Source organism: Homalodisca vitripennis, chromosome 3 (assembly GCF_021130785.1).
Source record: "Homalodisca vitripennis isolate AUS2020 chromosome 3, UT_GWSS_2.1, whole genome shotgun sequence".
NCBI lineage: Eukaryota > Metazoa > Arthropoda > Insecta > Hemiptera > Cicadellidae > Homalodisca > Homalodisca vitripennis.
The window spans coordinates 57511682-57539465 of NC_060209.1; the positions used below are offsets into that span (position 1 = coordinate 57511682).

At 34.3% G+C, this 27784-nt stretch overlaps 1 protein-coding gene across 1 annotated transcript in view; it reads left to right on the forward strand.

Annotated features, from left to right (window-relative positions):
• The window catches only part of LOC124356934 (ATP-binding cassette sub-family G member 4-like), an 81238-nt gene that overhangs the window by 27627 nt on the left and 25827 nt on the right, over positions 1-27784 (forward strand). The window contains exon 3 of the mRNA XM_046808241.1: positions 10884-11001. Within this exon, the coding sequence (XP_046664197.1) occupies positions 10884-11001 (118 nt within the window). The remainder of the gene's footprint in view (positions 1-10883; positions 11002-27784) is intronic.

A 27784-nucleotide genomic window follows, 5' to 3' on the forward strand; every position in this document is an offset into this window, starting at 1 on the left:
GTTAATAGTTGCCTTCTTGGTGATGTCTCACATTAAAGATACACGGTCAGTGGTTTGCTTTTAGTATTTTTATTGGTTAGTCAGTAATTGTATCGTAATTAATTGTTAGAAATTCCAAAAGTATAAACTTAAAAAGGAAAAAAAAATCGCTTGAATGTGTATAGATCGTTCCTTTAAGATGAGACATCTATCGTACTTCTACGACAGAAATTCGACGTAATTGCAAAATTTACCGTTTTATGAGGTTCATTCAATTAAGAAAGATTTAAACTTTAGTTGAATAAAACATTAAAATAAATTCTTAACATGTTTCGTTTCAGGAAGACACAATGTATTAGAATTTAGATACCCTAGTTTACACCCACTAAACATTTCGTGTCAAATATTTAGTGTGACGAGTTTCTACCTTGACCAGTGGCTGGTTCGGCCTCTTCTTGACAATACGTTTACGGCTCTGAGTGTACCCAGCTGATAACTGACATCAAACAGTTTACGATCATCCTTGTGCGTTCAGGAACGTGGTGACCCCAGGACAACAATTAGAGTCAACAACAAACACGTGCGGGCGCCACACGTACCTCCACGGTAGGTTTAGACTCTTCTCATTGGCGAAGTCTCTCCCGCAGGTCCTTGGAAAACCCGACATCTGTTTGTCTCTCTGGGTCCTCACGATTGCGCAGAACGGGTTGATTTATAACATTGAGGGTTTTGCACAAATAACCTTCTATTTATATCGATACAGATCGAGTCTGTTGATTGTATTTTGAATAGGAAGTAGGGTCTTTTTCGTGTAAGGGCCAGCACCTTACAAACATACTATACCTGACTGACAGTGCATTTAATCGTTTTTTTCGTGTTATTAGTTCGTAGGGCAGTAGTCCAGGTACTACTTCTAGTATAAACTCGTCTTATCTCATCAGTGATAAACGCGCGCCGCTTATCTTTTGCCTGTAATGTAACCTGCGTTAGTTCTGTCTCAGTTTTAGCGTGGTGAGTTGATCTGAGCTTGGACTTTTCAAGCTCGAGTTAATTTTTTTTCTAAAAGAGCAAGCAGCGCAAAGCGCTGCGCAGCGGGCAAGCATCGCGTAATCTGAGTTTTGAATAAGCAAGCTAGGGTCTTTTGTGCTGGCCTTTGAACGAAAAAGACCCAGGAAGTAATAATAACGGAATAAGAAGAATAGGTCGGTGACAAGTTTTACCCAAGGTGCCTATTAACGTTGTTGGTCTTACTAGAGGTAAAACTTATTTTATTCTTGAAACCAAGTTTTTTTAAACCTGAGTACATAACTTTCCACGAATAGTGACAACATTAAACTCAGCAGCGCAGTGGCGTTACAAAGAGGGGGGGGGGGGCGAGTGAGGGTTCCTAAAAGCCTTCCAATTTTAAAAGTATATAACAGTAATCCAACTTGTTTCAAATTGTGAAGGAAACAGAATTTTCGGACATTTTCCATCGTTTAGTCAGTACAGAGAAATGACTGAACGAATATGCTTTTATCATTTAGTGAGGTGGACAAATTTCCGGAAAAAATCCAGTTTCCGTGATTAAAATGTAACAGATAAATGTTTTACTTTGGATTAGGCATAGCCTATCTAGTGTAATTAAAATTATATTAATTCTACCCCCCCCCCCCCAGTGTGATGTGCGATTCATCAACTTCTCTGTTGCTATCTTTTGACTTATCTATTACGTCTGCGTTAAATAAAAGAATAAAGCATTGCTGTTCCGAAAGTGCATATTTTGGCCTTTTCATTTGACCTAGTTAAGGTCCAGTAGGGTAAATAACAAAAGTGTTGTATACGAAATGGAAAGGGTGTTACAACGCTACTCGGGATATTTTACCACGTGCACGGGGTATCGTGAGCGTGACTCTTGGCTTTTATTCACGAAAGAAATGCGAAAAGTATTCCACGGCCGTAGTCCTAAAAGGGTTAAAATTTCAATATTCGGAATGAAAATCTTTCGTAAATTTTACCCATTGGAGTGGTAACACTACTTCACGACCACCCATTTCTGTTGTACGTTTTGTATTATACACTGAACCAATCTGAGTTTAAGATTTATAAGAGTAAACTTTTAATCATGAAACATTCTACACGGGAATGTAATGAAGGAACACAATGTAAGCGCGAATGTACTACAAAAAAGAAATCACACATGACGCGTTCTTCATTTGTCATCACGGATGGCATAAGAAACAAGTTGGGTGTGGATGTTTATAGACTTGACTTAAGAAAATAATAGTTGAAAAAAAGTCAAGGCTAACTCGTGTATATACGTTGGGAATGAATCGCCACTTCAATTATATCGTAGTGTTGCAAATTCCTGAGATACTTAATGCAGATACACTACGGTCAATTATCAAGTATTATTAGTTGAGTAAAGGGCAAATGTATTTTGAAAGTATAGTGGATAAGATCACATCCGGTTCTAATTTACTAATTTATTAAATGAATTTAAATTATTATATTTAATTTTAATTGTTCGTATGATTTAGTTACAATGGTTCATTTTTGGTGAATCCAAATTAAGTTCGTTGAGCCACCGCCGAAACCAAAGGATCAACAAGATTTAAATATGAAAAGAATATTTTTAATCTTTAATTTTATGTATTTTATCCTCTTTACGCCTTTTGCGTGGGCTCCACAGCACAATAAAAATCTAAAATGTGTTGGAAAAAAATGAATCTATCTCGGTTTTTGAACTAGCTAAATTATACCTGGTATAATGCAAAGTCATGGGGTTTTAATGAGGCCCTTTTTCTAAACTGTTGTTAAAACGCCCTTTTCAAAATATGACCACTGCGTTTAGCCAATTACGTAGAAGCGCGACAAATGAAAAGAGTAATTATGCATTGATTGGAATTCAAGAGACCCTTTCTAGTTTTACATGATCGCTTAAAATTAAAGTCCATTAAGAATAGAGACAGAGAATAGATCTATGAAATGTCTGGTCAACACTAGAATAGTTCGTCACATAGCACTGAACTCACTCTGCATCATATTTTCACTTAAAAGAGCAATATATGTGGAAGCCTTTTTTGTTCACAAAACCTTGAAATTGGTCACGTAATTCTTTTGCTTCAGTAACGACACATTGTCCATTGCGCATTCACAATGTGATTTATACATTTTTCTAGTTACCTTAGCGTTATCTAAAAAAAAGCAGGGGGTGGGACGAAACCAATTCTGAAAAGTATTTTACAGTAATTGCAACCCCACAGCTAAATATTTTCATTGGACGTATTTCCATGGTTGTGTATAGCGAATAGAGGATTTGTTCGCAAGATGAGAAATTTGAAATGTTGGAGTGCTGAGGGCAGAAGTGATGCAAGACTTTCCCTCCAGTTCGTTTTCCGAAATGCATTTCTTAAGGATTCAAGTGTATACACCTCAAGACCATTAAAGCAATAATCAGGATTGTTACAGCTGAAGTGATTACAGGCAAAGAGCAATTGAAAGTCACTGTACCATGAAATTGTTCTATTTGATAGCTCATTAATTACAAGCGTAATTTAATTACGATGTTTTCTTATATTTATTGTTGATTGCATACATGTACCAGCATTTAGTACTTGTAGAATTAATGCCATTACAATGCGTTTATTTGATGTATCATGTTTGCGTACTTATTGAAGACTATATAAACACTGTAGGCTTTACAATATATTTTCCTGCTTAAGTAATTGCCTTTGCGTTTTTACTTCATTTCGGTAGTAAATGCTACCGTGGATGTGGATTTCTTCCACTCTCCCATTGTACTCCGGGGTTAAGTTTAGAACTATAAACAAATTTACGAGTGGACCAATGTTTTTACTCTGTTAACAAAATATGTTTACACTGACTAAGACTACTCCTGGCTATTTGTTCTGTTGCGAGACTTCAAGCTAATGGATGTATTCACTTTTACATAATCTGTAACATTATAGGCCGTTATTATTTAATATTTTGCACATGAACATCTATCAGTAAATTATCAGTTGAGAAATGTCAATTACGCGACTAAGAAGTTGTTTTTTTTTGACAAGGTCAAACATTGCACAAGGCCAAGAAAACATATGTTATTAAAACCAATATTTCAAGTGTTCATCTTACATCCAGTAATTAAATAAATTCAAGTAAACTTGGTTTCTAATTTCCCACCCATAAAAAGAAATTAGCTTATGTACGTTCAAGATTATAATAGATAATAGATAATATCTAATCTAATAGATAATAGATTAAAGGTTTAATATTCGAGATTTGTCTTACTAGAAGTTACCCTCGTTTTCGCATGCAACTCCCAAATGTAAAATATATAATCTTATTTTTAACAAGCAATGCATTCCTACGATAAGTGGTCATTGAAATTTTAAGGGTTTACTTTCAAATAATCGGATACTTAAGTTTAAAGGGCAACGTGTCACACCTCGAAAGTCGAGGAGGTGCTCAAAAAGCGAAACAGTTTCTATTGGTACCACTGAGACCGTGAGGTTTTATGAAAATATTTATTGTTCTATTAAATATAATTTACAGCTCCTAACATTACAGTAGTTGCTACTGAATTATTTACAGCCACAGACGAAGAGTCTTGAAGTTTAAGTTCATAGACAGTTCTTTGAGAGCACTCTCGATGGAATATGGTGAATCCTTATAATAATTTTACAAAGTTAATAATGTATTTGACTCAAACATTATTCCAGTCTTTAAACTAAAGTCATGCAAAGTACAACGAAAACATACATAGTAGACTGTTTAGGAACACATACATCCAAACTTTCATATCTATATTATTTAAAATTATGAAGATTATGAATACAATAGCGTAAAGTTTTGTTCAAAATTTTGTGTTATTTGGTAGAAAGTTCCTAAAATTACAACACCCGCAGTTGCTAGTGAAGCATTCAAAGCTAGTAGGGTACAAGCCCGTAAAGTTCGTAAGACAAAAATTGGTTGATAGAACCCAAACGAATAAAAAAGTACACGTTATCAGACACAGTTTTTCATATACTGTTAATTAAGCCTTAATTATTATTGTTAATATTTATTTACGACCATCATCCTTCTACCTGTTTATTTGAATCAGCCACAAGACATACCATTAAGTTCATCCAGAGCCAAACAACGAAAAGACCCTTCGGTTATCATTGCGGCACGTTCAACAGCTGACTAAATCCAGTAGGCAAAGAAGAAACTTTAAAATAAGAAGTTAGAAGCCATTTATTTGATCAAATAGGTCTATAACAAATAGATACAAATATTTGGCATTTTTTGGTTTAAAATTGTTATTGTTTTCTTCGTTAGTCTGTTTTAGTAAAACTTACATCGAGATCTATAGTTATTAATTTTAAACATAACTTAATACCTTCATTTTGTAATATTAAACAAGATAAAGTTTTGGAGAATTTTAATAAGTTTCTTAAACAAGTATAATCTTGTTACGTCAGACCATTAAATGTTAACAACGAATTTTAGAACCCAATATATAGTCAACATTGTTAAAAACTTTACTCTCTCAAACGGAATGCAGGAACGTTGGCTACAATCGCAATGTACACAATCCACTCTTCTACTCTAAAGCAAAATTTACAACATGACTTAACATTTAGCGTCAGTTCAAACTCCAAAACGATCTCTTAGCACGAAGAATAAATTAAACCTCATATATGCGACACCTATAGGCTGTTATTTCCTCCTGGCGCTATGTTGTAATTATATACGACTACCCTCAATCAAGTTTTATAAACGAGGAGTCACGAATGACCTCTGAAGGTCAATAGTTCCTTGCGGCCTCTCTCCCGTACTGGCTGCGTTAAATCGGTATCTTTAGGGCTCAAGGTCATTGATATAGTCCTGGCACCAATATCCTCACACCGGGAAACCCTGGGTGTACACGGGTTTATTAAAGTAGTAAACAACAGATTTTGGTATATTCGAGTTTCTTATTGATATAGTCCTGGCACCAATATCCTCACACCGGGAAACCCTGGGTGTACACGGGTTTATTAAAGTAGTAAACAACAGATTTTGGTATATTCGAGTTTCTTATTGATATAGTCCTGGCACCAATATCCTCACACCGGGAAACCCTGGGTGTACACGGGTTTATTAAAGTAGTAAACAACAGATTTTGGTATATTCGAGTTTCTTATTGATATAGTCCTGGCACCAATATCCTCACACCGGGAAACCCTGGGTGTACACGGGTTTATTAAAGTAGTAAACAACAGAGTTTGGTATATTCGAGTTTCTTATTGATATAGTCCTGGCACCAATATCCTCACACCGGGAAACCCTGGGTGTACACGGGTTTATTAAAGTAATAAACAACAGATTTTAGTATATTCGAGTTTCTTATTGATATAGTCCTGGCACCAATATCCTCACACCGGGAAACCCTGGGTGTACACGGGTTTATTAAAGTAGTAAACAACAGATTTTAGTATATTCGAGTTTCTTATTGCACCATTACTTTATACAAACAATATCTTTCCTGGCAGTTTTATAAAAAGATATCACGTACGGATATTATATTGAAATACCATTCTTATACTTGAGTGGTTAGCATCTCAACTTACTAACTTTAGGGCCGGGTTCAAATTTTAGCACTGCATTTTTGCAAACAATATAGTCATCTGAGTAATACTAGTCTGGCCCCAGGAGGGTTCATTTCTGGCTGGTTTATTCCTTCCAGTTAAACCTACATTGAATACAGCAAACACCGATGTGTCACTTAAATCTGGGTAACCTAATAGATGTCTAAAAGCGGCAAATCACTAACAGCAAATGTCGAGACTGTTGTGCAAAGGTAGATAAGTCAATTGTGAGAGATGACTGTTGGAGTTGGTGGCGCTCTCCAAGTGTTAAGGGGTGTTACTAGTCTAGACATAAGGGCGCAATGTTGTAGCGCCCTGCCTGCTTTGACTGGAGAGGCTGATTCAAAGCTGGAATCCCCTTCTTCCCAAGAGACATTAATGCCCTAAATCCTCCCTCATGGATCTTGACAGGAGGTGGCTCCTACCCTCAACCTTACCCATCCAGAATATCCTGTCACTCCGGAAGCAGCGTTAAAGGTCATTTTAGGACTAAGTGCAAGTTATACGCTTCCTGTACTAAGAAGAAAGAATACAAAACAAACAAAAAACTAGCCTGGAATAATTTACTAAACGGTTCCGGCCCAGGCTAACAAACCAAGGACAAAAAATATACTTGTAACAGTCAAATTAGTTGTTTCGAAGGTTGGTTTGGTAAAATACACTATTCGATAGTTTAGGGACCTACATACAGTCACATTTTGATATCTAGTTAAATATAACCATAACAACCAACCGACCATGCAAATAATGCTAAAAATATGTGTTTTTAAACACATTTTTATTTTTAGCTTGTATATGAGTGATAATTATTATTACAATGATGTTTAATTGTAAAATGCTGGCATAAAAAGTCTTTCATTGGTTTATAAACTACTCCAAGAGAATAATTGCCATAGTAAATGGCTGGAGACGGTTTACGAACTCCTTCAATGGCTCTTTACCATTATCATACCCGATTTGGTTGACATTTGAAGTTCAAAAGGTTATTGGTGAAGTTAAAAGGTGAAGTTCAAGTAGCTATTGTAATTTATTTACGTCGTAATATATAATTCTATAACTTTTAAACTTATATAACTGTGTATAGTCACAGACCTGAAATTTTGCGAGATATAAAAAGAAATTAGAACTAACAATTCTCTACGATATATGATATAGCATTGTACCTTTGGTAAGTTTTGTTTAAGAAAATGAGAATCAGCAGAGCTGTAGATTTTGATAGATATTCCTCTGTTAGAGGCCATAAAAACTCTCGCTTTTCGCCTCTGAAGTAAAAGAGTGAGAATAAACACAACTGTATATTTCGATAGTTAGTCCTCTGTTTGAGGCCAAAATACTCTTGCTTTCCGCGTCTGAAGTAAGAGAATGAGAATCAACAGAGCTGTAGATTTCGATACTTAGTCCTCTGTTTGAGGCCAAAATACTCTTGCTTTTCGCGTCTGGAGTAAAAGAATGAGAATCAAAAGAGCTGTAGATTTCGATAGTTAGTCGTCTGTTAGGGGCTAAAATACTCTCGCTTTCCTGCATCCGAGGTAAGAGAACAAAAACTAACAGAGCTTTAGATTTCGATAGTTAGTCGTCTGTTAGGGGCTAAAATACTCTCGCTTTCCTGCATCCGAGGTAAGAGAACAAAAACTAACAGAGCTTTAGATTTCGATAGTTAGTCGTCTGTTAGGGGCTAAAATACTCTCGCTTTCCTGCATCCGAGGTAAGAGAACAAAAACTAACAGAGCTTTAGATTTCGATAGTTAGTCGTCTGTTAGGGGCTAAACTACTCTCGCTTTCCTGCATCCGAGGTAAGAGAACAAAAACTAACAGAGCTTTAGATTTCGATAGTTAGTCGTCTGTTAGGGGCTAAAACTACTCTCGCTTTCCTGCATCCGAGGTAAGAGAACAAAAACTAACAGAGCTTTAGATTTCGATAGTTAGTCGTCTGTTAGGGGCTAAACTACTCTCGCTTTCCTGCATCCGAGGTAAGAGAACAAAAACTAACAGAGCTTTAGATTTCGATAGTTATTCGTCTGTTAGGGGCTAAAATACTCTCGCTTTCCTGCATCCGAGGTAAGAGAACAAACACTAACAGAGCTTTAGATTTCGATAGTTAGTCGTCTGTTAGGGGCTAAAATACTCTCGCTTTCCTGCATCCGAGGTAAGAGAACAAAAACTAACAGAGCTTTAGATTTCGATAGTTAGTCGTCTGTTAGGGGCTAAAATACTCTCGCTTTCCTGCATCCGAGGTAAGAGAACAAAAACTAACAGAGCTTTAGATTTCGATAGTTAGTCGTCTGTTAGGGGCCAAAACACTCTCGCTTTCCTGCGTCCGAGGTAACCGTCCTTGAACCGGTTTGTTGACCTAGACTGCATTAATTATAGAACCATGCGGAGGAACCCAAGGCATGTAATAGTATTCTTCTAGAACCAATGATTCGACCACGCTAGTAAATTTTCAAGGTTGATGTTACGTTATGCTAATGCCTATTCCAAGGAGACCTGCGTTCATAAGTGGAGTTTTATGTAAGTTTTCATCACTCATGGAAAAAAACGTTAAATTTTGTAAATACACTTACAGTTTATTGTTCCAAAACCCACATCCAGTGGTGATATCGTTTTAATGACAGATAGTTTGCGTGACAATAGTAATTGTTACAAATTATCACCTGAATACATCGAAATATTTAAATTTGTACTTGTGGGTGAACATGAATGAAATCTGTGGCACGAGATCAAGGCGAAATGTTTTACTATGGCAATCGCCTATTACTATGATATTAATTAATTTTATTCATAAATATTTCATGAAACAAGGCAACGGACTGTGTGTTATCGTTTTACTTGGTCCCAACCACGGAGACATCGGTTTTAGGTATGTTGGTAAACTGCTGAATTCAATATTCCGAAGAAAATCTCCAACTCCTAATTGGAGAACTGGACAACTATACAAACCTCTGCTACTTTAGGGAAAAGGTGTCGGCTTCTCCTTTATAACAAAAAGAAAAGAAAGAAAGGTATCTAGAAAAGATGCCTCCAAGTAGATGGATTATCCGACAACACATTAAGAGTTGCTATTTCAATAATTTGATGTACTGCCATTATGTATTACCATTATTCTTAAATTAACATTTATCTGCTAATCAAACTCATAAAGTGGGTTAATTGAGATACATTTATATTATAATTTGTGCCTATTAAAACATTAATAAAATGTTATACATATAAAAATATGTATTGCATTGTTGGATTAATAGAGCCACCAGCCCTGAATGCTACCAATACAACTTTACGCAGATTAGAATGATTATCGCTGGACAATTCCGTAATCAGTTACCTACTGAGCCGATTATCCTGTAGAAGTGACAGAATACAACTTCAGCTGGTCTAGTGACATATAAATAGCTGTTTGTGACATCCTAAGAAGTGACAGAATACAACTTCAGCTATTCTCGTGACATATAAACAACTGCTAGTGGCATTCTAAACAATAACAGTTTTGTCACGAAACGAGTAAATTAGTTTCAGTAACGAGTCTTACTAAAGTCTTATCGTTTTAATCATTTTATGTGTTATAGCATCAACCTCACAGTAAAATGGGTTCAATCTACATACCGATCGTGTAAGATTGAAAAGTAGACACTGTGAGTGAAGTTTTTATTGGCTCCCCATTATAGACAACAGTAACCAAGATAGTGTATAGTTAGTTGTACGTGGGGACTGAACCAGGGAGATATAGTTTTTGTCTGTTTTGGTACATTGCTTAAATCCAGCTTCTTAAGAATCGTCAACAGAAGCCCTGCATATCATTGCAAACCTCAATATTATTCAATGGATTCAATGCATTAAACCCAATTCCATTACACCCTTAGCACATTGTTCCAAGAATAATATTTTTAAATATATAAAAATACTACTGTACTTTCGTAATTATTAGGATTTTAAAATATAAATGAATTGCACATACATAGATAGGTTTTCAAATAGATTTTAAAGGAGATTTTTGTGCAATGTAGCTAAAGATGTTTTAATTCTAACATTTAAACGATCAAAATTGTTAATCTTTTACAAAACATGGTGTGTTGTATTTATTTTATGAATTGCAGGTTTAAAATTACAGTAATATTAAATGGTTTTTGTACACAATGTGATATTGTAATGTTCAATTACAGGGAAGAAAGAGGTGCTGAAAGGAGTCTCTGGAAGGTTCTGCTCTGGCGAGGTAACAGCTATAATGGGTCCTTCTGGTGTCGGCAAATCTTCTCTCCTCAACATCCTCACTGGTTTCTGTATACAGTGTGATATATCAATATTTTGTTACAGGGAAGAAAGAGGTGCTGAAAGGAGTCTCTGGAAGGTTCTGCTCTGGTGAGGTGACAGCTATAATGGGTCCTTCTGGTGTCGGCAAATCTTCTCTCCTCAACATCCTCACTGGTTTCCAGTAAGTTTATATTTTCCAGTTAATTACTTGTAATATGACGGTTTAAAACGCTCTGTGGATATCGTGAAACTATATAAACCAATGCATAGTTAACTAATAAACAGAGACGAAGAAAAGTTCATATAAGAATATAGAAAGATAAATAACTTAAATCAGATTAGGTAAAATATTTTGATACAACTTTATTTAATTATATGGTTTTTGTTATTTATCTATTGGTTATTAGTAGAGAGTACATAAAACGAGGCTGAAATAATTTCTATTTTAGAAATTCAGGAGAAAATTTCCTTATTTACGCAGATTATGACTTCAGCCCACAAAACCAACCTAACTCGACATGTGTTTATTTATTTACTTTTATGTTGTAGCTGTAGCTTTGGGAATCACGGTGAAGTTATTTTTACTGTGCTATATATACAAATAGCCACCTTTTCTAAGGATATTTTGTAATACACACACATCGACGGAGAATGTATTAATCGGTTGAATGGCATCTATAACTTTATGCCTAACTTACGGCAGAGGATTATTTCTGTTCTTATTTTAAAACTAGTATATTCGTTACTATTATTATTATTCTATTGGCTGTATATGAGTCAAAAAATGCCTTTTCGCTTTCAAACCTTTTCCTGAAGTTTTTTTTTCTTTTCTCTTTACCAACTATTTTGGGCTACGGATGCTTAAAACGTGTGATTAAATACAACTTTGTTGTGTAATAGTAAATGTATACGTTTAAATTACATAGACTAAATTTTAGATGAATATTGTTGATTTAATTTATTCCTACAGTTTGAATAGTAAATTTCAAACTTTGTCGTTTGTATTTTCTGAAGGCCAAATTGACCAAAGTTCTTAGAATTGGCTCAGTCGTTTCCTTCATCTTCAATATCGCCTGACCGGATATTGGCTTGTACTTATGTGCACGATACTTCAAAATTTCCAGGAACGAATGTGTATTTATTTCTGAGAACTAACCTTCAATAGTATTGTTGTAGAAACCCTTATAAGGCAGCAAGCTCTGATGACGTCACAATCGTGGTGGAGGTTTAATTGTTCTGTCAGTCCTGACATTGAGTTTTCTAACGCGTCATACTCTGCTAAGTGCAGAACTGATTGTTGCTCACCTGATTGATGTGTTTCCTATCAATCATTTCCTGCATTGTCGGTGTCAAGGTTCTGGTTGTGAATTAGCAAATGTTACTCGCGTGTCTTGCCGCTTCGTAGAACGTAACATCTGCGACCCTGTTACGTAACACGCTTGTAACGAGCTTCAACGATGGGATAGTATAGCGCCGAAACGTTAATATTAAGCTACAACACCGGTTTCCAGCACTGCGAAGTCCAAGGTCACTTATTGTTATTGTTCTCGTTAGGGATTTAATGGACGACGTTGTTCCATTATTAGTATAACAATATAATCGTTAGTTGAACCATGCATTTTAACATTACCTTGAACCATTACGTTATCACGTATTTGTGAATTTTTAAGTAATGGATAAAACAAAATAAGAAACAACCCACTTTTATTTTTATGGTTATCGGCGGCTATACAGTATTACTTTTGTAAGTTATTGTATTATCATAAACTTATTTACTTTCAATGTGTCAAACTTAACAAGGAAGAATAAACAGTAATTTAAAAATAGTTTATACATTAGGAAGGAAAAATGTATGTTTTATATGTAACTAAGTATTATTTTAAAATTCATTTATCTCTCTTTTAGGATATGAAGTTTTAAAATGTCATTGCAAACATTGGACCTAAGGATGCAAAAACCAAACCTGCTTGTAAAAAGTATAACATAAGAAGTACTAAATGAGGTGTAACCTTGGTAAACAAAATCTCCGGACGCGTTTGGCTCACAAAAAGATTTGAACGTTTATTAAGCGTGCGGAAATAGAACCCAGAACGTTACAACCTTGTCACCAGATCATTTCCGTAAAGATACGATCGTTAAAAAACTTTTAACACGCTTTGACTTAAAATATTTAAAAAAATATAAATTCCATACTTTGTTTAAGCATTGAAATAAATTTACATTGAATTTTAAAATAGTTGCTTATTGTTTTATTTTTTCTTTTCCTATAATCATGATTATAATTTTAGCCTGTTATGATCATCGAACTATATACAACACCTAAATGTAGTAGGTACATTGCATTTACAGTTTGACCTGCTTTCTTCTCTGAGATCTGAAACTCGAATTGTGCATTATGAGCAGACTCATAAGTATAACTTATTGTAAAAAATTCCTATACTAAATATTTCATCTATAGCGTTTGCTAAGTTAAAAAATAAAACACTACATACATCTGTGTTATACCGTTTGATATGTATAAACATTAGGAAATAATATTAGACACAGAAAAATACAACTAATATCACAACACATATTCCATTTTACATAAAAAATTAAGCAATGTTAATTAAATTATACAAGAAGTGTTGTAAAATTCTACTAACATTATAAATTACTTCCAATCACTGACATTTATTAAATAATGAACGATGGTGGTTTGGCATAGCTGATCATAAGTTCTTGTTTTAACTATCTAAAACGTAAAAGGTCATATGTACTTACTTACTTGATAAGAGGTGGAAAAAATGTGTGTCCACAATTTGCCCTGACTGACGAAGACAGTAACTTTCAAGATCCTAACAAGCCAATCTATGAGAAAATACATTTAAACTATCCCCAGCACCCACGTAAATTTAAATATTCTTTAACATATTTATATTGTTTATTTATTTGGTTCTATGAGAAACATATATCCACAATTTGCCCTGACTAACAAAGACAGCAACTTTCAAAATCCGAACAAGCCAATCTGTGAGAAAATACATTTAACTATCCCCAGCACCCACGTAAATTTAAATATTCTTTAACATATTTATATTGTTTATTTATTTGGTTCTATGAGAAACATATATCCACAATTTGCCCTAACTAACAAAGACAGCAACTTTCAAAATCCGAACAAGCCAATCTGTGAGAAAATAAATTTAACTATCCCGAGCTCCCCGTAAATTTAAATATTCTCTAACACATTTACATTGTTTACTTTATTTGGTTTTAACAAAAAAGTGTCCTGGCGTTTTCTATCGTTTAGCGTCGCGTCCTTCAAACAATCCCTATGTCGTCTTCTAATGTCACTGTATTGTGGAATTTTAATCCTTAACTCCTTCTTGGCATCGGTCCCACGGTCAACGGCCTCTATCACAACTTAAAATGTAAAAATTGACGTTGTTTCCTGTCTCTCTCATCATCTGCCGGTGTATGATAATTGCCGGCACTGTGCTATTCAGAAACCTCGTCACAATTAGGTGTATGTCCTGTCTACCTCGACATCTCAATGTCAAATGTTCTATCATCATTACAGCTCGTATATTCTGTCCACGTGTACTCCTTTAGTCGAACTATCTTACAAAGTTTTAATGATTTATGTATATAATCTTACTCATCTTTCCCTTTCTACATTGCCTTTTAGAGTGTTGATTGTGAATTTGAGTAATTGTTTACGCATTGTTCACCTATCGTAAACTGCTGCGACGCAGACCCCTGTTATCGGACGTTGTTGTCATCTCAGTACAGTTGGAAGCAGATAAAGCTGTCCCGGATTGCGCGCGCCTCTACTTATCTCGGCACTCGCCGACCTTTAGATCCTAAACCTAACTGAATACTTTGTTTTATAACGATGAGCGGGTGATTAATGTCATTATAAGGGATGTCCCCACGTACTGCTAGGTTCTTTAGTTTAGATCACATGTAAATGCAAGTATTGGCGATCTGCGGTAAGCCAGTAAGCTGAATCTAATTTCAGCTAACGGTCGTTAAAAAGGATAGAGTTGACGAGCTTGGTGTACATTGGTATGGTACCACAGGACATATTGTATGTGGAGGGTGGGAAGGTAGAGTAGTAAGGGTAAGATGTCTCTTCCCTGTGTGTATACAGGTTAGGTTTTGCATCAAATCGTAACCAGGACAGGCAGTACAATAAAAGATAATTCGTGTGACAAAAAATCCATGAATTTACCATAAACAAATACTCATTTTGTAACTTTTACAACCACCATGAATGTTTATTAATCATCATTATATTAAACTTGATGGATATACTGGTATACTAATAAAATATAATAATAGAACTGTTTTTAGATATAAATTCAGAGCGGTGAGTGCATTTTAAATAAATTACTAAATTTCCCATGACGTTAAGTTAGTAGATGAATAACCTAGATTAACATTTGTTACGTAGAAAGTTCAGAAACAAAGTCATGGACTATTCTTAGTTGAAATTTGTCTGATCCAAACAGAGCCAATGCCAATTTTGATTTGGAAAAAAAAACATCTACAAGACGTCAGTCCGTTCGCTACACAGCTGACGGAGGGTAACTCATTAATAAAAACTACCCTAGGGGGGTTTTAAAAGTGTTCAGTAAGTGTATGGAACTGCATCTATGGTGTCCAAAAGTACAAACCTCTCCAAAAAGCCATAAGATGTCAAAGTGTTTGCTATTAGTTTCTGTTTATTCACTTGGCATAAGATCAATAACAACTTAAATTAGAATTTCATTCAGCGCATGTCTGTGCAAACCAGTCTTTTATCTCCTACTTTCAATTTACTTTCTTAATGTAACATACAATTTTCATTGCATTATGTATAATTCAGTTTCGCATAATCACACACAACATAATCAATTAGAAACTGTTGATAGTGGATTTAATTAAAAAATATAAGGGCTTATATTAGGTTCCTGAATAATGAAGCATTTCTGTTCTTTTCGATTACTAGGGTATCTCTTATAAAGGGCATCTCAAAGGCATTAATGCTACCTATACTCTTAAAAGTGTTTCAGTAGGTACAATAAAAAACTAAAGTTTACTTATAGTTATTTTGGTTTTATTATAATATCGAGTGACTTTGCAGATTTTTAAACCGTTAAAGGAAGAATGTTGTTGCCCTCAGAAATTCATAATGCCATAACTTATGTGAATTTTAGTTACCTAATTTTTAAAAGGCTTATCAAGTTACAAACTCACTTCTTCTAAATACACTGCCTAATTTATTGCCTGTCTCACAGTACGCCAGATAAACTTTGACCATACTCGTTGAGTTACAATCATCTTTAATTTCACGGAACAACTTCAAGACTTCGGAGAAATTTAATCTCCTTGACCTTTAGTAACTAAACTAATGTTTTGCTGAACGCTGTGTCAACATTCAATTCGGTATTTAGGTCAGACAGAGTTAGTAACAACAGTCGGGCTACTGGGGCATCACATACGTGTCTGATAACTTATTGTAGGAGGGTTGCACTGTTGTGCATTCAAGGTCACTTTCCTAATTAACTGGTTGTAGACACTAGACCTTGATGCAGAACCGCTGCATCACCGTCAACAGAATGTTTTGAATTCAACTGCCAATATCAAATGTCAATTAAAAGGTTTCAAAAATGAAATGAAAATGAATAGGCGAAACTGGAGCAAACAAGCATAAACGTGTTTAGGAAATTAACTATTATTATTTAGCAGCAACCACTGGGCATCCAACAATACGTTACAAAGACAAAGTGGTCTGTAGAAATAACGGCTAGTAAGACAATTATTTGTCCATAAGACAGTGATATTAGGTTGGTATCACTGGGATGAGCCATGGTTAACTGGAGAGTCAACATTGTTGTGATCATAACCTCAAAATTAAATATAATATTGAAAAGTTCATTTAAAGATCCATCTTTGTTTGAACACTCTGTGATTCGTTTTGTACTTGCTGATGATTAATAACCAGTAAATATAGACTAAAACTCTACAATGAGAAAGGGTTACAGTGAAAGTTGAAAGAATTGCAGGAATTGCAATGTGAATAGTAGGTCTAGCAGTTCAAAATTTGGTCGAGGCTAAGTGACTGATTGTGTTTATCACACAGTTGGCCACTTGAAGTTTCAACTCGATAAGGATTTGAAACTTGAAATGATAACATTATCGTCGCATCTTACGAGTACAAATTAGCAAATATTACTCAAATATACTTATGAACCGAGTGTAGTCACAATTAAAGACAATTGCCTTAGATCTCGGAATAGGCGTGTGACTTTACACACACGTATACAAATGGTTACATTAATTTTGAAACATATTACATTTTGCTATTTGCAACATTTTAACAGTAAATTACATTTTATGAGGAGAGATTTAATAAAATATAAACAGGCTAGCGTTGAGACAATGGCAGGTTGATTGTGTTTTGCTGCAACCCACGTTACCTGTTAAGATATTTGATCCTTCCTTTCTCAAGGACGATGGACACCAGGTAACATGTATATTGATCGACAGGGCTCTTCGTTTTATTGAAATGTTTCCAAATATGTCTTTATTGGCTTGTCTGACTTTGAATTGATTTGAAAAAGTTAGATTAAGGTTACTTAAAACAACAATAAATTGTTGGCTTCGAGTTGATTCCTTGACAATACTGAACTCTCGAATATTCACTAAGTTATACATCTTATTAGACGGAATACTGTTTGAGGGTAGTATATAGTATAAGGCGAGTGATAATAGGTAATATATTCTTTTTAAATATTCTTGTGCACTATATTTGAAGTAATACAATTTATACTTTCACACAAATTTGTCATAGTAAGCAGGTGGCCAAAACCACACAGCAAACACAAACACACATAACAGAAGTTAACAAAAAAAAGTTAAATAAAGTTAAATAAAACGGAGAGAGCCGTTTGGTAATAATTTTTCATTTCTGACTTAGGCAAAACTCGAGGCTTTAATCTTCCCATTGAAATAATCTTCACAGTATTGTTATTTTAAAACTCCTAACAATATAATAAGGTTAATTACAACATAACTCAACCAACAACTCCTAAACGACTTGAGAACGCAACGACATGAAAGTCTGCACGATTGCGTGAATCACGAGGCTCTGCGGTTTCTTGTATGTGATAATCCTCACCAGTACAGGCTTTGCGGTTTCTTGTATGTGATAATCCTCACCAGTACACTCCAGGTACGTGTTGAGGTTGAGGGTTAAGGTCGTCTAGATAGTAGAAACTGTTCCGTCAAGCACTGATAAGTAGCTCCAGGCACTACCAGAACAGAGATGTCTGACTAGATCACTGTTTACACCGCGATCGACCAGCCAGACCTAGTAACTACCACTGGGGGATACAGTGCATTGCTATTATTGAATGGTCCTGGATATTGTTAAGTGAGACGCCTGGGTTTGTACGAGAGTCTTAGCCCGGCCCTCTCTTGTTGTCGTGCGTCTCATTATCTTAGCCCGCGGGGGCGGAAAGAAACCAGCTGTTTTCCATGAGTTAAAATATTAACAGTTTCTCTTATGACGTCCGTGTCTTTTTTCCTTGTGTGAGTTAGAATTGTCCACGGGATTCTATGTTTCAATAGTAAACAAGTTCTGTTATGGACCGACTCTAGAAGGTATTAATGTATTTTCGTATCAGCAGAAATGATCAAAGGCAAGCTGCATACAATAAATTACTAGAGCAATGAAAATTACAATATAATCGTTGACCGTAGTAAACAGAAACTTTAGATTTTGTTGCTCTACTGTTCGTTCCACGAAAACTTGCAAGGCGTTGATCACTTTAATGATTAACAGAAGGCCTACATGATTGATTGGGTTATGAAAATTCCGGTTATTAGAATTACGTCTCGTCTTTGGTCGCACTCTGTAAATTGAACGATGTAGTGGAAGCATGAGTAATATAGAGGGTGGCGCAAAAGTCACTGTCAGTTGGTTAAAACAAGACTAGATTTATTTGAAATTATTTTATATTACAAACAATACTTACAATTATTTTTTATATTCAAATTGTTTTCCGTCTTCATTAATACATCTTTGAAGTCTTTCTGGAATACCGTTACATACTCTACGGCATAGTGTGGGATCATTGTCCAAATCATAAAATGCGTCATGTATGTAGTCTTTCAGTTCGTCAATAGTATGAGGCTTTCGAGAATAAACAGAGTCCTTGACTACTCCCCATAGGAAAAAATCCATTGGTGTGATATCTGGTGAACGTGGGGGCATGCCAATATCTGCCCTTCGACCAATAACTTTTCTTTGGAAACGTTCGTTTAAATAATCGCGAACGGCAGTGGCGTAATGTGGTGGAGCACCATCGTGTTGAAAGTAAAGTTCTTGAAAGTTTTCTGCAAACGTCATGAGTCCTGGTACCGCGTAATTCTGAAGCATATCCAAATATTTATCTCCTGTCACTGTTCCTTCAAAAAATATGGTCCAGGTACGCCAAATGATGATATTGTACTACGTCTTGCTGTTATTTTTTTTCTTCTTTTAACCAACTGTCCAGTGACTTTTGCGCCACCCTGTAGATGTGATATGATGTGAAAGAGTAATATGAGTACATTTCAATATGTTTTACGGACTCCAAAAATGTTTCACAAATTATCTAGTTCTCGATGATACAATAGCAACAGAGTTAACCAAATACATCCAATATTTTAAATCAAATATTGTCATCATTAATTAGATTTCGGAGTTTAAGTATATTTAATTCGTACTGTAGTTTTGATAACTACTGACGAACGTTATGTATGACATATAACATTCCCCGTTCAAACTGTAACATTGCTAAGAAAACATACACTACGTTTTTGATTTTGATAGATTGAATTGATAAAATGAAAATAAATTTCAAGGATACTTGATACATGGGGTTTCATGTTTGGTATGATTAACACAGATTTATGTAGTCACAGCGTAGATAAATTTGTTTTTCTTGTTATGTAAAGAAAATGAGGATATTTTATCTAGCCAGTGATTAACACAGATTTATGTAGCCACAGCATTGATAAATTTGTTTTCTTGTTATGTAAAGAAAATGAGAATATATTATCTTGCTAGTGATTAACACAGATCTGTGTAGTCACAGCGTTAATAAATTTGTTTTCTTGTTATATAAATGTAATAAGAATATATTATCTTGCCAGTCGTCATAGAAACAGTAACTAACGGGACACAATCTGCAGCAGACAGTAACTGCAGTTCACCATCTGTAACCATGGCAACTGGTTTGATCGCCCCTGTGCATGTAAGTTAAAGTGGACCGCAGATCCAGTTCTCAGCTGTCGCCATAGTCAAGGCCTCGCGTTTCATAATCCCTAGTTCATTCCTCTAGTTGTAGCAGGCACGTTCACCAGTTACCCTAAACATCATCATCATCTGCAAACATCTTGCTATTTTACAGATGCTTATGAAAAAGCCTATAAAAAAAACAGTGGTTATTTATCTATATATTTTTGGTAGATCTCTGATACGGTTTTTCGTCCAAGATGCAAAGCCATCCCCAAAATAACAGTTTAACACTTTCATTATTGGATTTTCAAAGTTTAGGCAGCGAAAGGTGTCCAATAAAAAGTAGATAATTTATAATAAGGTTTGATTTCCCTACAGTCATTATTCTCTAAAAAGGGCTCAAACTTTAAAATCAATCAACATATCCAAAAATATTACATGGGCTAACAGACTAAACTTTAAATATATTTTGTGTTGCATAAAATTAAATTTGAGTCGTTATTATTGTTTTTATTGGGACCCTCAAGGTAATAAAAGGAAAGACATGAATATAATGCAAATAATTCATTTTTGGCGTTAATTCACATAGCTGCGTTATGTGTAGAATTCATTTTTAGTGCATCACTGTTGAATCACCGTTACAACAAATTCCAGTACTTGTGGAAACACTGAAACAAAAAGTATTAATTTTTTGTAAGAGGGTAAAATGGAGAGGGGGTTTCTGAGTTTCAGTTTTTTAACGAGACAATAAATGTAAGACGTAACATTCAAAAGTGTGTATTATAAGTTGAACAGGAATGATGAATGAATGCGTTCACTTGTTTCTATAATACTTCTGATGGACTGATTTTTAGCAAGTGTTATCAATGGTAACCAAGCTTTCCAGGAACGGGATTGTATTGGTATAGAAAAAAATATGCCTAGACTATGATTTGATTAGTAATTTTTGTGAAAATGTGTTTATAATATAACTACATCAGTGACCAGAAAATTAAACAATAACAGAGGACTACAGAAACTAAGGAATCTCAGATGCGAGGTGGTACCAAAAGGCAGAGACTCATAACCATTGGTCATAAAATGACTAGAGCTTTTATCAGTTACTAAATATTGGAGGCTCGATTATGTATGGTTTAACGTTTAACCAGAGGACAATAATTGAGGTGAGAATGGATGCCTCCAAATTACAAGTTACGAAATGAAAACCATATGCTCAGGAAAAACAAGGACAGTTTGTTCCATAGAGAGAACTTTTAAAGATCAGTTGTAGGTCCCAGAAAATATGTGAACGTAGAGGCTTTCAGAGACTTGACCGGAGTGTTCAAGGAGGTCGATTGAGAAAAATAGCTGATCCTAAAGTCAGTTATATACATAGGCTTTTAAAGATAGAGGTGGTTCTAGAGGTGGTTTACACTCAAAACAGGGCACTTTTAAGGCCAAGTGATTTAGTACTCGTAGGTTTCAAAAGGCCAGGGCTCTTAGGGCTCTTAAGAGTAATGCTTAATATTTAACTTAAGCTTGTGGCCAGGGAATCAAAAGGCTTTTTTGAAATCCTAAAATATCTATCGGAAATAATTTAGACGTTTCAGTCAGAGATGGATCAGTACAGAGAAAGAAACAGATTTCATCTTGTAGAGTGGTATTTAATCATCACTATCGGTCGAATATTAGTGTGGTTATTTTTTCTAAAATTAATTAATAGAGGCAAGTCCTGATTATTAGGCAAAGATGAAATGAAAGATGTAGAATCCACTAATCCCAAGGCAAATTACGACCACTACGGGTATCGCGGCCTTCGGTGGGCTGAGAATCTAGTTATCAGTTCGGAGATATAGTATCGAATCTTGGTTGGAGCTAGTAGTACTACCTTATTGATACTATTTAATCTATTTTGACCATTTGATTCAATCCAAGGCGACTAATCTACTATCAAAATCGAACTATTATCTGTTTAACGATTCATACATGTTAGGGTTTGAGCTATGTGAACAAATACAGTTCATAAAGGAAATTCTGAGATAATTTAAAAAAATGATATGGTTCCATTTTTAAAATGATGGCATTGATTTTTATCATTTGCATAATACAGGGTAAGGTACAGACCTCACTCTTTATAACAATTGTAAGTATACAGTTTTTTGTAAATCGTTCACAACCCTGCAGTTTAAATAAGAAGTCAAATCGTGTTGGACTGTTAGACAATAATTCTGTTTGAATTGGTATGATGAAAGTTAATTTGATAGCAGTAAATTATATCTAAAATTTTAATTCGCTTTTTTGTAAAAAATATGTATCCTCCTATTTTAGTCACCGGCTAAACTAGAATAGTGATCACTTGTTCGTTTAAACAATCTGAATTTTTCTAGAATTTGCAGTTTTGGAAACGGTGGTTGTGAGGTGTATCGTTTTAGAACGCATTCAACGAAATTGTTTAAAAAGGTCTGAATAAATACGGCAAACCAAAAAAAAATTAATTCTCAACTTGAATTTTATGCCGTCACTACAAAACAGATGAAGTGAAGTAAATGTTTAGTCCAATATATCTGACGTAAAATGAATTTAACGAGACTTATGACGATTTTTTCAGGAAATTTTGAACTTTAATACAAGCAAAAACACTCAAATGATTCCTTTGGGGTAATTTAAGAGTATTTCGAATAAAAATTTTAAGACACACCCACATGGAAGATTTTAGATCTGGATTATTCAGTATAATCGCTAATTATATTATTAAATTGTATCTCTAACTTCAAAGAATGTAAATTGGGCAAATATTTTTGTAATTGCGCGTTAAAGTATCAGGAAACATCAATTTACTTGAAATGTTTACACTTGCTCGTAAACTTAACCATCAGGTAGTGACGTATAATACAAGTATATCGTCGAACTCAGCTGGACAGCTGTCAGACACATCAGACGCAGCGTTCAGACCGGCTCTCGAGAAGTTAACCTTGTAATTATGCAAGAAATACGAATTTTTTTATCAAGCCAGAGCTTGCGATTCCAGTGTTTCCTTAATTCCTCACTTCTACTTCCTCTAAAACCTGTTTCAATGTCATGTGTTTCACTAAGCAAACTGCCTCCACAAAGAATTGTTTTCCAACAGTTCTTCTCATTGTTTGAAAATAAACAATAGTTTAGAACACACTAACGACGTTACTTTGTTACTTTCCACTATATTGAATTAAAATTAATTAATTAGATTTACGTGCTATTAAGTTACACTATTTTGTGGTAATCGCAAAAGTCTCCACGCATTAAAGGCAATCTATTAATTAGTTTAAGACCAGTTTTCAATGACTCAACCTCTTCTATATCTGGAGAGAATACATAGCACAAGCTTGATTTCAGTAATTATTAAAAAACACTAAGGCCTTCTGATTACGATATAATTTGTTTCAGTATAATAGTGAAGTGATCAAAATTTCAAAATTTTAACATTTACCTTATGAATTGTTAAAAAATGGGATGTAAAAAGAATGTAAACAATCAGTTCTGATACATTAGATATAGAAGCATTATAATACATATAAATATATATATATATATATATATATATATATATCAAAATAGGACTATATAATTTGAATATACAAATACAATATTACATATAGTTAAATAATTCTATACATTTTTATACTAAAATACAAGAGACGTTATGTTTTACATAAACCATCGAATAACTCTACAAAATAATATCTAAATATTTGGATTCGTTGTAATAAGTGTACAAATACATTTCGGACATTAGGTTTCACCGTTTGACAAATAATTAGTAAAGTTACAATAATTATATACTGATCATTATGATAGTTATAACATTATCAACACAACGTGTTAAAGCAAAGTAAAACTTTTCCGAGACTTTATTGATTATTGGTTTTTGAAAAAGTGCTAAATGCATTACTGCTATAGGCAGAAAATATAAAACAATATGAAAAACATTATACACAAACTAAAACTTTCAGAAACCTTCTCAGTCACTCAATTGGCCAACTGAGGGTTCCCAATAACATAATGTTCCTACAGAGGCTACGGGGAGTCAGGCCTTGCACAGCAGCACATGATGAACAGCAGTGGTTAGTATTTCTCTCAAAGATCATCATTACTGATCATTACATTGAATATAGGAAAAGGTTCCTAGTGATTGCCAATTCGAACTCAGGTAAGAAACTCTGGCGCAAAAAGAAAAGGTGCTGAGATTGCTCCAAACAACTTCCACACATAGAAGGGAACTTTCAGATTGGAGTCGTCATGATGCCAAATTTTTGAAGGGGCTGTTTGGGTGCATTGAAATTCCCAGAGTCTGTGCAGTAATTTTAAGATTTAAAGGTTCTGCTAATTTATTACATATCCACAAGAATGATAGGATACATCTCAAATAATATATCTGTCTAGGATTGAGTACGTACCCAGTCCTGATACAGTTTAAGTAATGTCCAATGTCCATACAGAGGTAGAGGGTGTGGTGTGTGTGTAAGTAAGAATTCCTCACAGTATCACTAAAAACATCCCACCTTAAAAACCAACTCTAACTTCCACTGACATTCACAAGCTTTCAAGATTGACGCTGCAATATACATTAATGTTCATTTTTACTATTACACAGCAATGACCTCCGAGATTATTGTCGATATCATACCATTCTACGTAGTTATTTTTATGGTACTGTTGGAAGAATTTTAGAAATTTTTTACTATAGGAGCAGAGTGGGAGGATAGTAGTTGAAGCTTTTACAACTAATCATATTAGTGTGCAGGTTTGAGTTCCTGGTGATACTTTATTTGGAGGTTACAGTTTACTCAATAATAAATATTTATTCAATGAATCATACTATCGTGCACTATACAGGTACAACAACTTGCTATTTTGAATATTCTAGATAATTCAATGTCAAGATATTTCTTAATACAATTCTGACAGCACGAGAAGACCCTACTTACAAAATGAGACACAACCACTAGTGACAGACTTCATGGAAAACACATTTCTTGAACTGCCATTTTATACTGGTGATCATTCAGTTTTTCAATCTTACATGATCGATACATTATCTAGCTCGGAAGAGATAAACTGTATTCTAGGAAGCCAAGGACACAGACAAATTAATCTTGTTTACGCGCCCCAAGTGTGCTTACGTTTAGTAGGTCTATGGTAACGATAACGAAATCCCCGTTATTTATGACACATTTCTCATGAATGAACTAATCACAGCAACTTGCTATTTTCAATATTTCATATGATTCAATGTCAAGATATTTCCTAATACAATTCTGACAGTACGAGAAGACCCTACTTACAAAATGAGACACAACCACTAGTTACAGACCTCATGGAAAACACATATTTCTTGAACTGCCATTTTATACTGGTGATCTGTCCATTCATCACGATACATCATTGCCTGGCTCAGCAGAGATAATCTTTATTCTAGGAAGCCGAGGACAGACAAATTAATCTTGTTTACGTGCCCCCAGTGTGCTTACGTATCGTAGGTATATGGTAAAACGATATCGAAATTCGCGTTATTTATGACACATTTCTCATGAATAAACTAACATCTATAAATCAGTAATAGGGTTAGGTTTTCCTTGAGTTTAAGATCCCGCAAGGGTAAAAACCGTTTGACCATATACACAGCGACTGTCGCAAGCAAGAGCTGCAATTATTGAGCAGGCCTTGGGTTTTGGGGGCAGATGCAGGCCTTGACTCTCCACTCTCGGAGGCACGACATCTGATAGCGCGTTCTGTCAGGCTCGACCGCTGCCGTGTTGGGAAACTGAATAGCTCACATTCGCACGTGACTACTAGGACAGTACACGTACACGAGTTTCCTTCTGGAGAAGTAAGCTATGACTAGAACAGCTGTAAACACAAATAATCCTTATACCTGTACCCAAAATGTGTAAATTATTTCATTATTACTCGAGCGCTTAGGGTGTCCATCGCTCTATCAAACCTCAACGGATGATTTGTCAGGTTAAAGTAAGTCATATAAATTATAGTTTTATACTTCTTAGTTTACCACCTGTATGAGGTTTGTTATATAATAATAACAATATTATATAATAGACGGTGATTGATTTGAAAGTCTAACAGGACACTTTCAAGAATATATATCCCTCTTCGTTAAACGCTAAGTTTCAAGGATTGTAATCTAGCGTCTTCTTCAGGTGAAAAAAACTTTATACACAACGAAATAAATACAAATCAATATGCAACAATGGAATTGCCAAAGCGAAAAAAAAAAACGACAATACAAAATAATTAAGCACGTATCTCTCAGTTCATAGCTGTGTGAATAGTTACCAACCACAAAAAAAAAAAAAAAAAAAAAAAAAAAAAACTACTTGAAATAAAAAAAATACTATCGGCACATTAATCCTTTCTTACATCCTATTACTTTTGGTACTTGAAAAGTGGATAAATTCGAATTCTCGATACATAACTTTCTATTCTTGTAACATTTAACGATAGTATATCTTCAAAATCCTGTTATACTTTAAATAACTGCATCTTTAAAATCGGGTAAATATATTAATATCTGAATTCATTAATTTCTAGAGTAATAAAAAATTAAATGTAATAAAAACTGCAGAAAATCGTAACATAATTTTCCATGAGTTTTAAGATTTTTTATGATTAACGTTTACAAAGTTCTAAATATAGAATAAAATTTAAACAATAATTAAAAGCATTAAGACAAAGTCGATATTGAATTTTGTGAGGTAGGTATTTAAGAAAACATTGTCTTATTTTATTTCTGTTTTCTATGATTCGTGATCGCATTTTATATATTTATCGTTTTTGAGCAATAACGATAAAACGTATGGTTATCTTTTGGTGGAAACACTTGTATTTCGTTTAGTCAAATTGCAAGCGCTTTCCTACTGAAATTATATTTTGTTTAAAAATTACAAAATGTTAGAATTTTCGTATATGAGTATTTAAAGAATAAACAACTATCACTGTTTTAAATACAGTATTCATTAGAATACTGTATATTACATTAATAATTAATGTATATTAATACATTCAGTTTGCCAAATTGTGTTTAACTACCAGCCGATTTCAGTTTTATTTTTACTATAAAAATTGCTGACACCGAAATTTGACAGAGGAGATACGTAAGAACACGTCAAAATTTTACAAACATTTACAAAGTTTCAAATTTTCATGCAAACACTTTAAGATTTTAAATTTGATTAGACATGTTTTATGTTTTATAAAAAAGTGGAATGAAAACTAAATCCTGGTTAATAACATTTGTTACAAATTCGACGGTGTCGATTTAATACAAGTTATTATTAATAACATTTAACGGGAAGAAACACCGAACAATAGTTTTTTTACAATTAACTTAGAATTTAAAAAAACTACTACCAATAAAGTGCCATATGATCCTATTCGTATTTTAAATATTAAATTTATGTACGCCCTCAAAACTGGTCAAACCAGAAGGTAATTTTATTTTCACGTAATGAACATTAACTAGTAGATATAAACTACTATTAAGATTGTTCATATATTCCATAAATTTACCCTTTAAATAGTATTTTAATATTCAAAAGAATTTAAAATTTTTTAAAAAAAAAAGGTTAAGTACAACTATTGTGTATGCATTGCCACACATAACTGGCTACCATTGCATAATTGCTTAGAGCATTGATGCTGCAAAATCCTCACATGTAACGTAAAGTTTTGCAGCAAA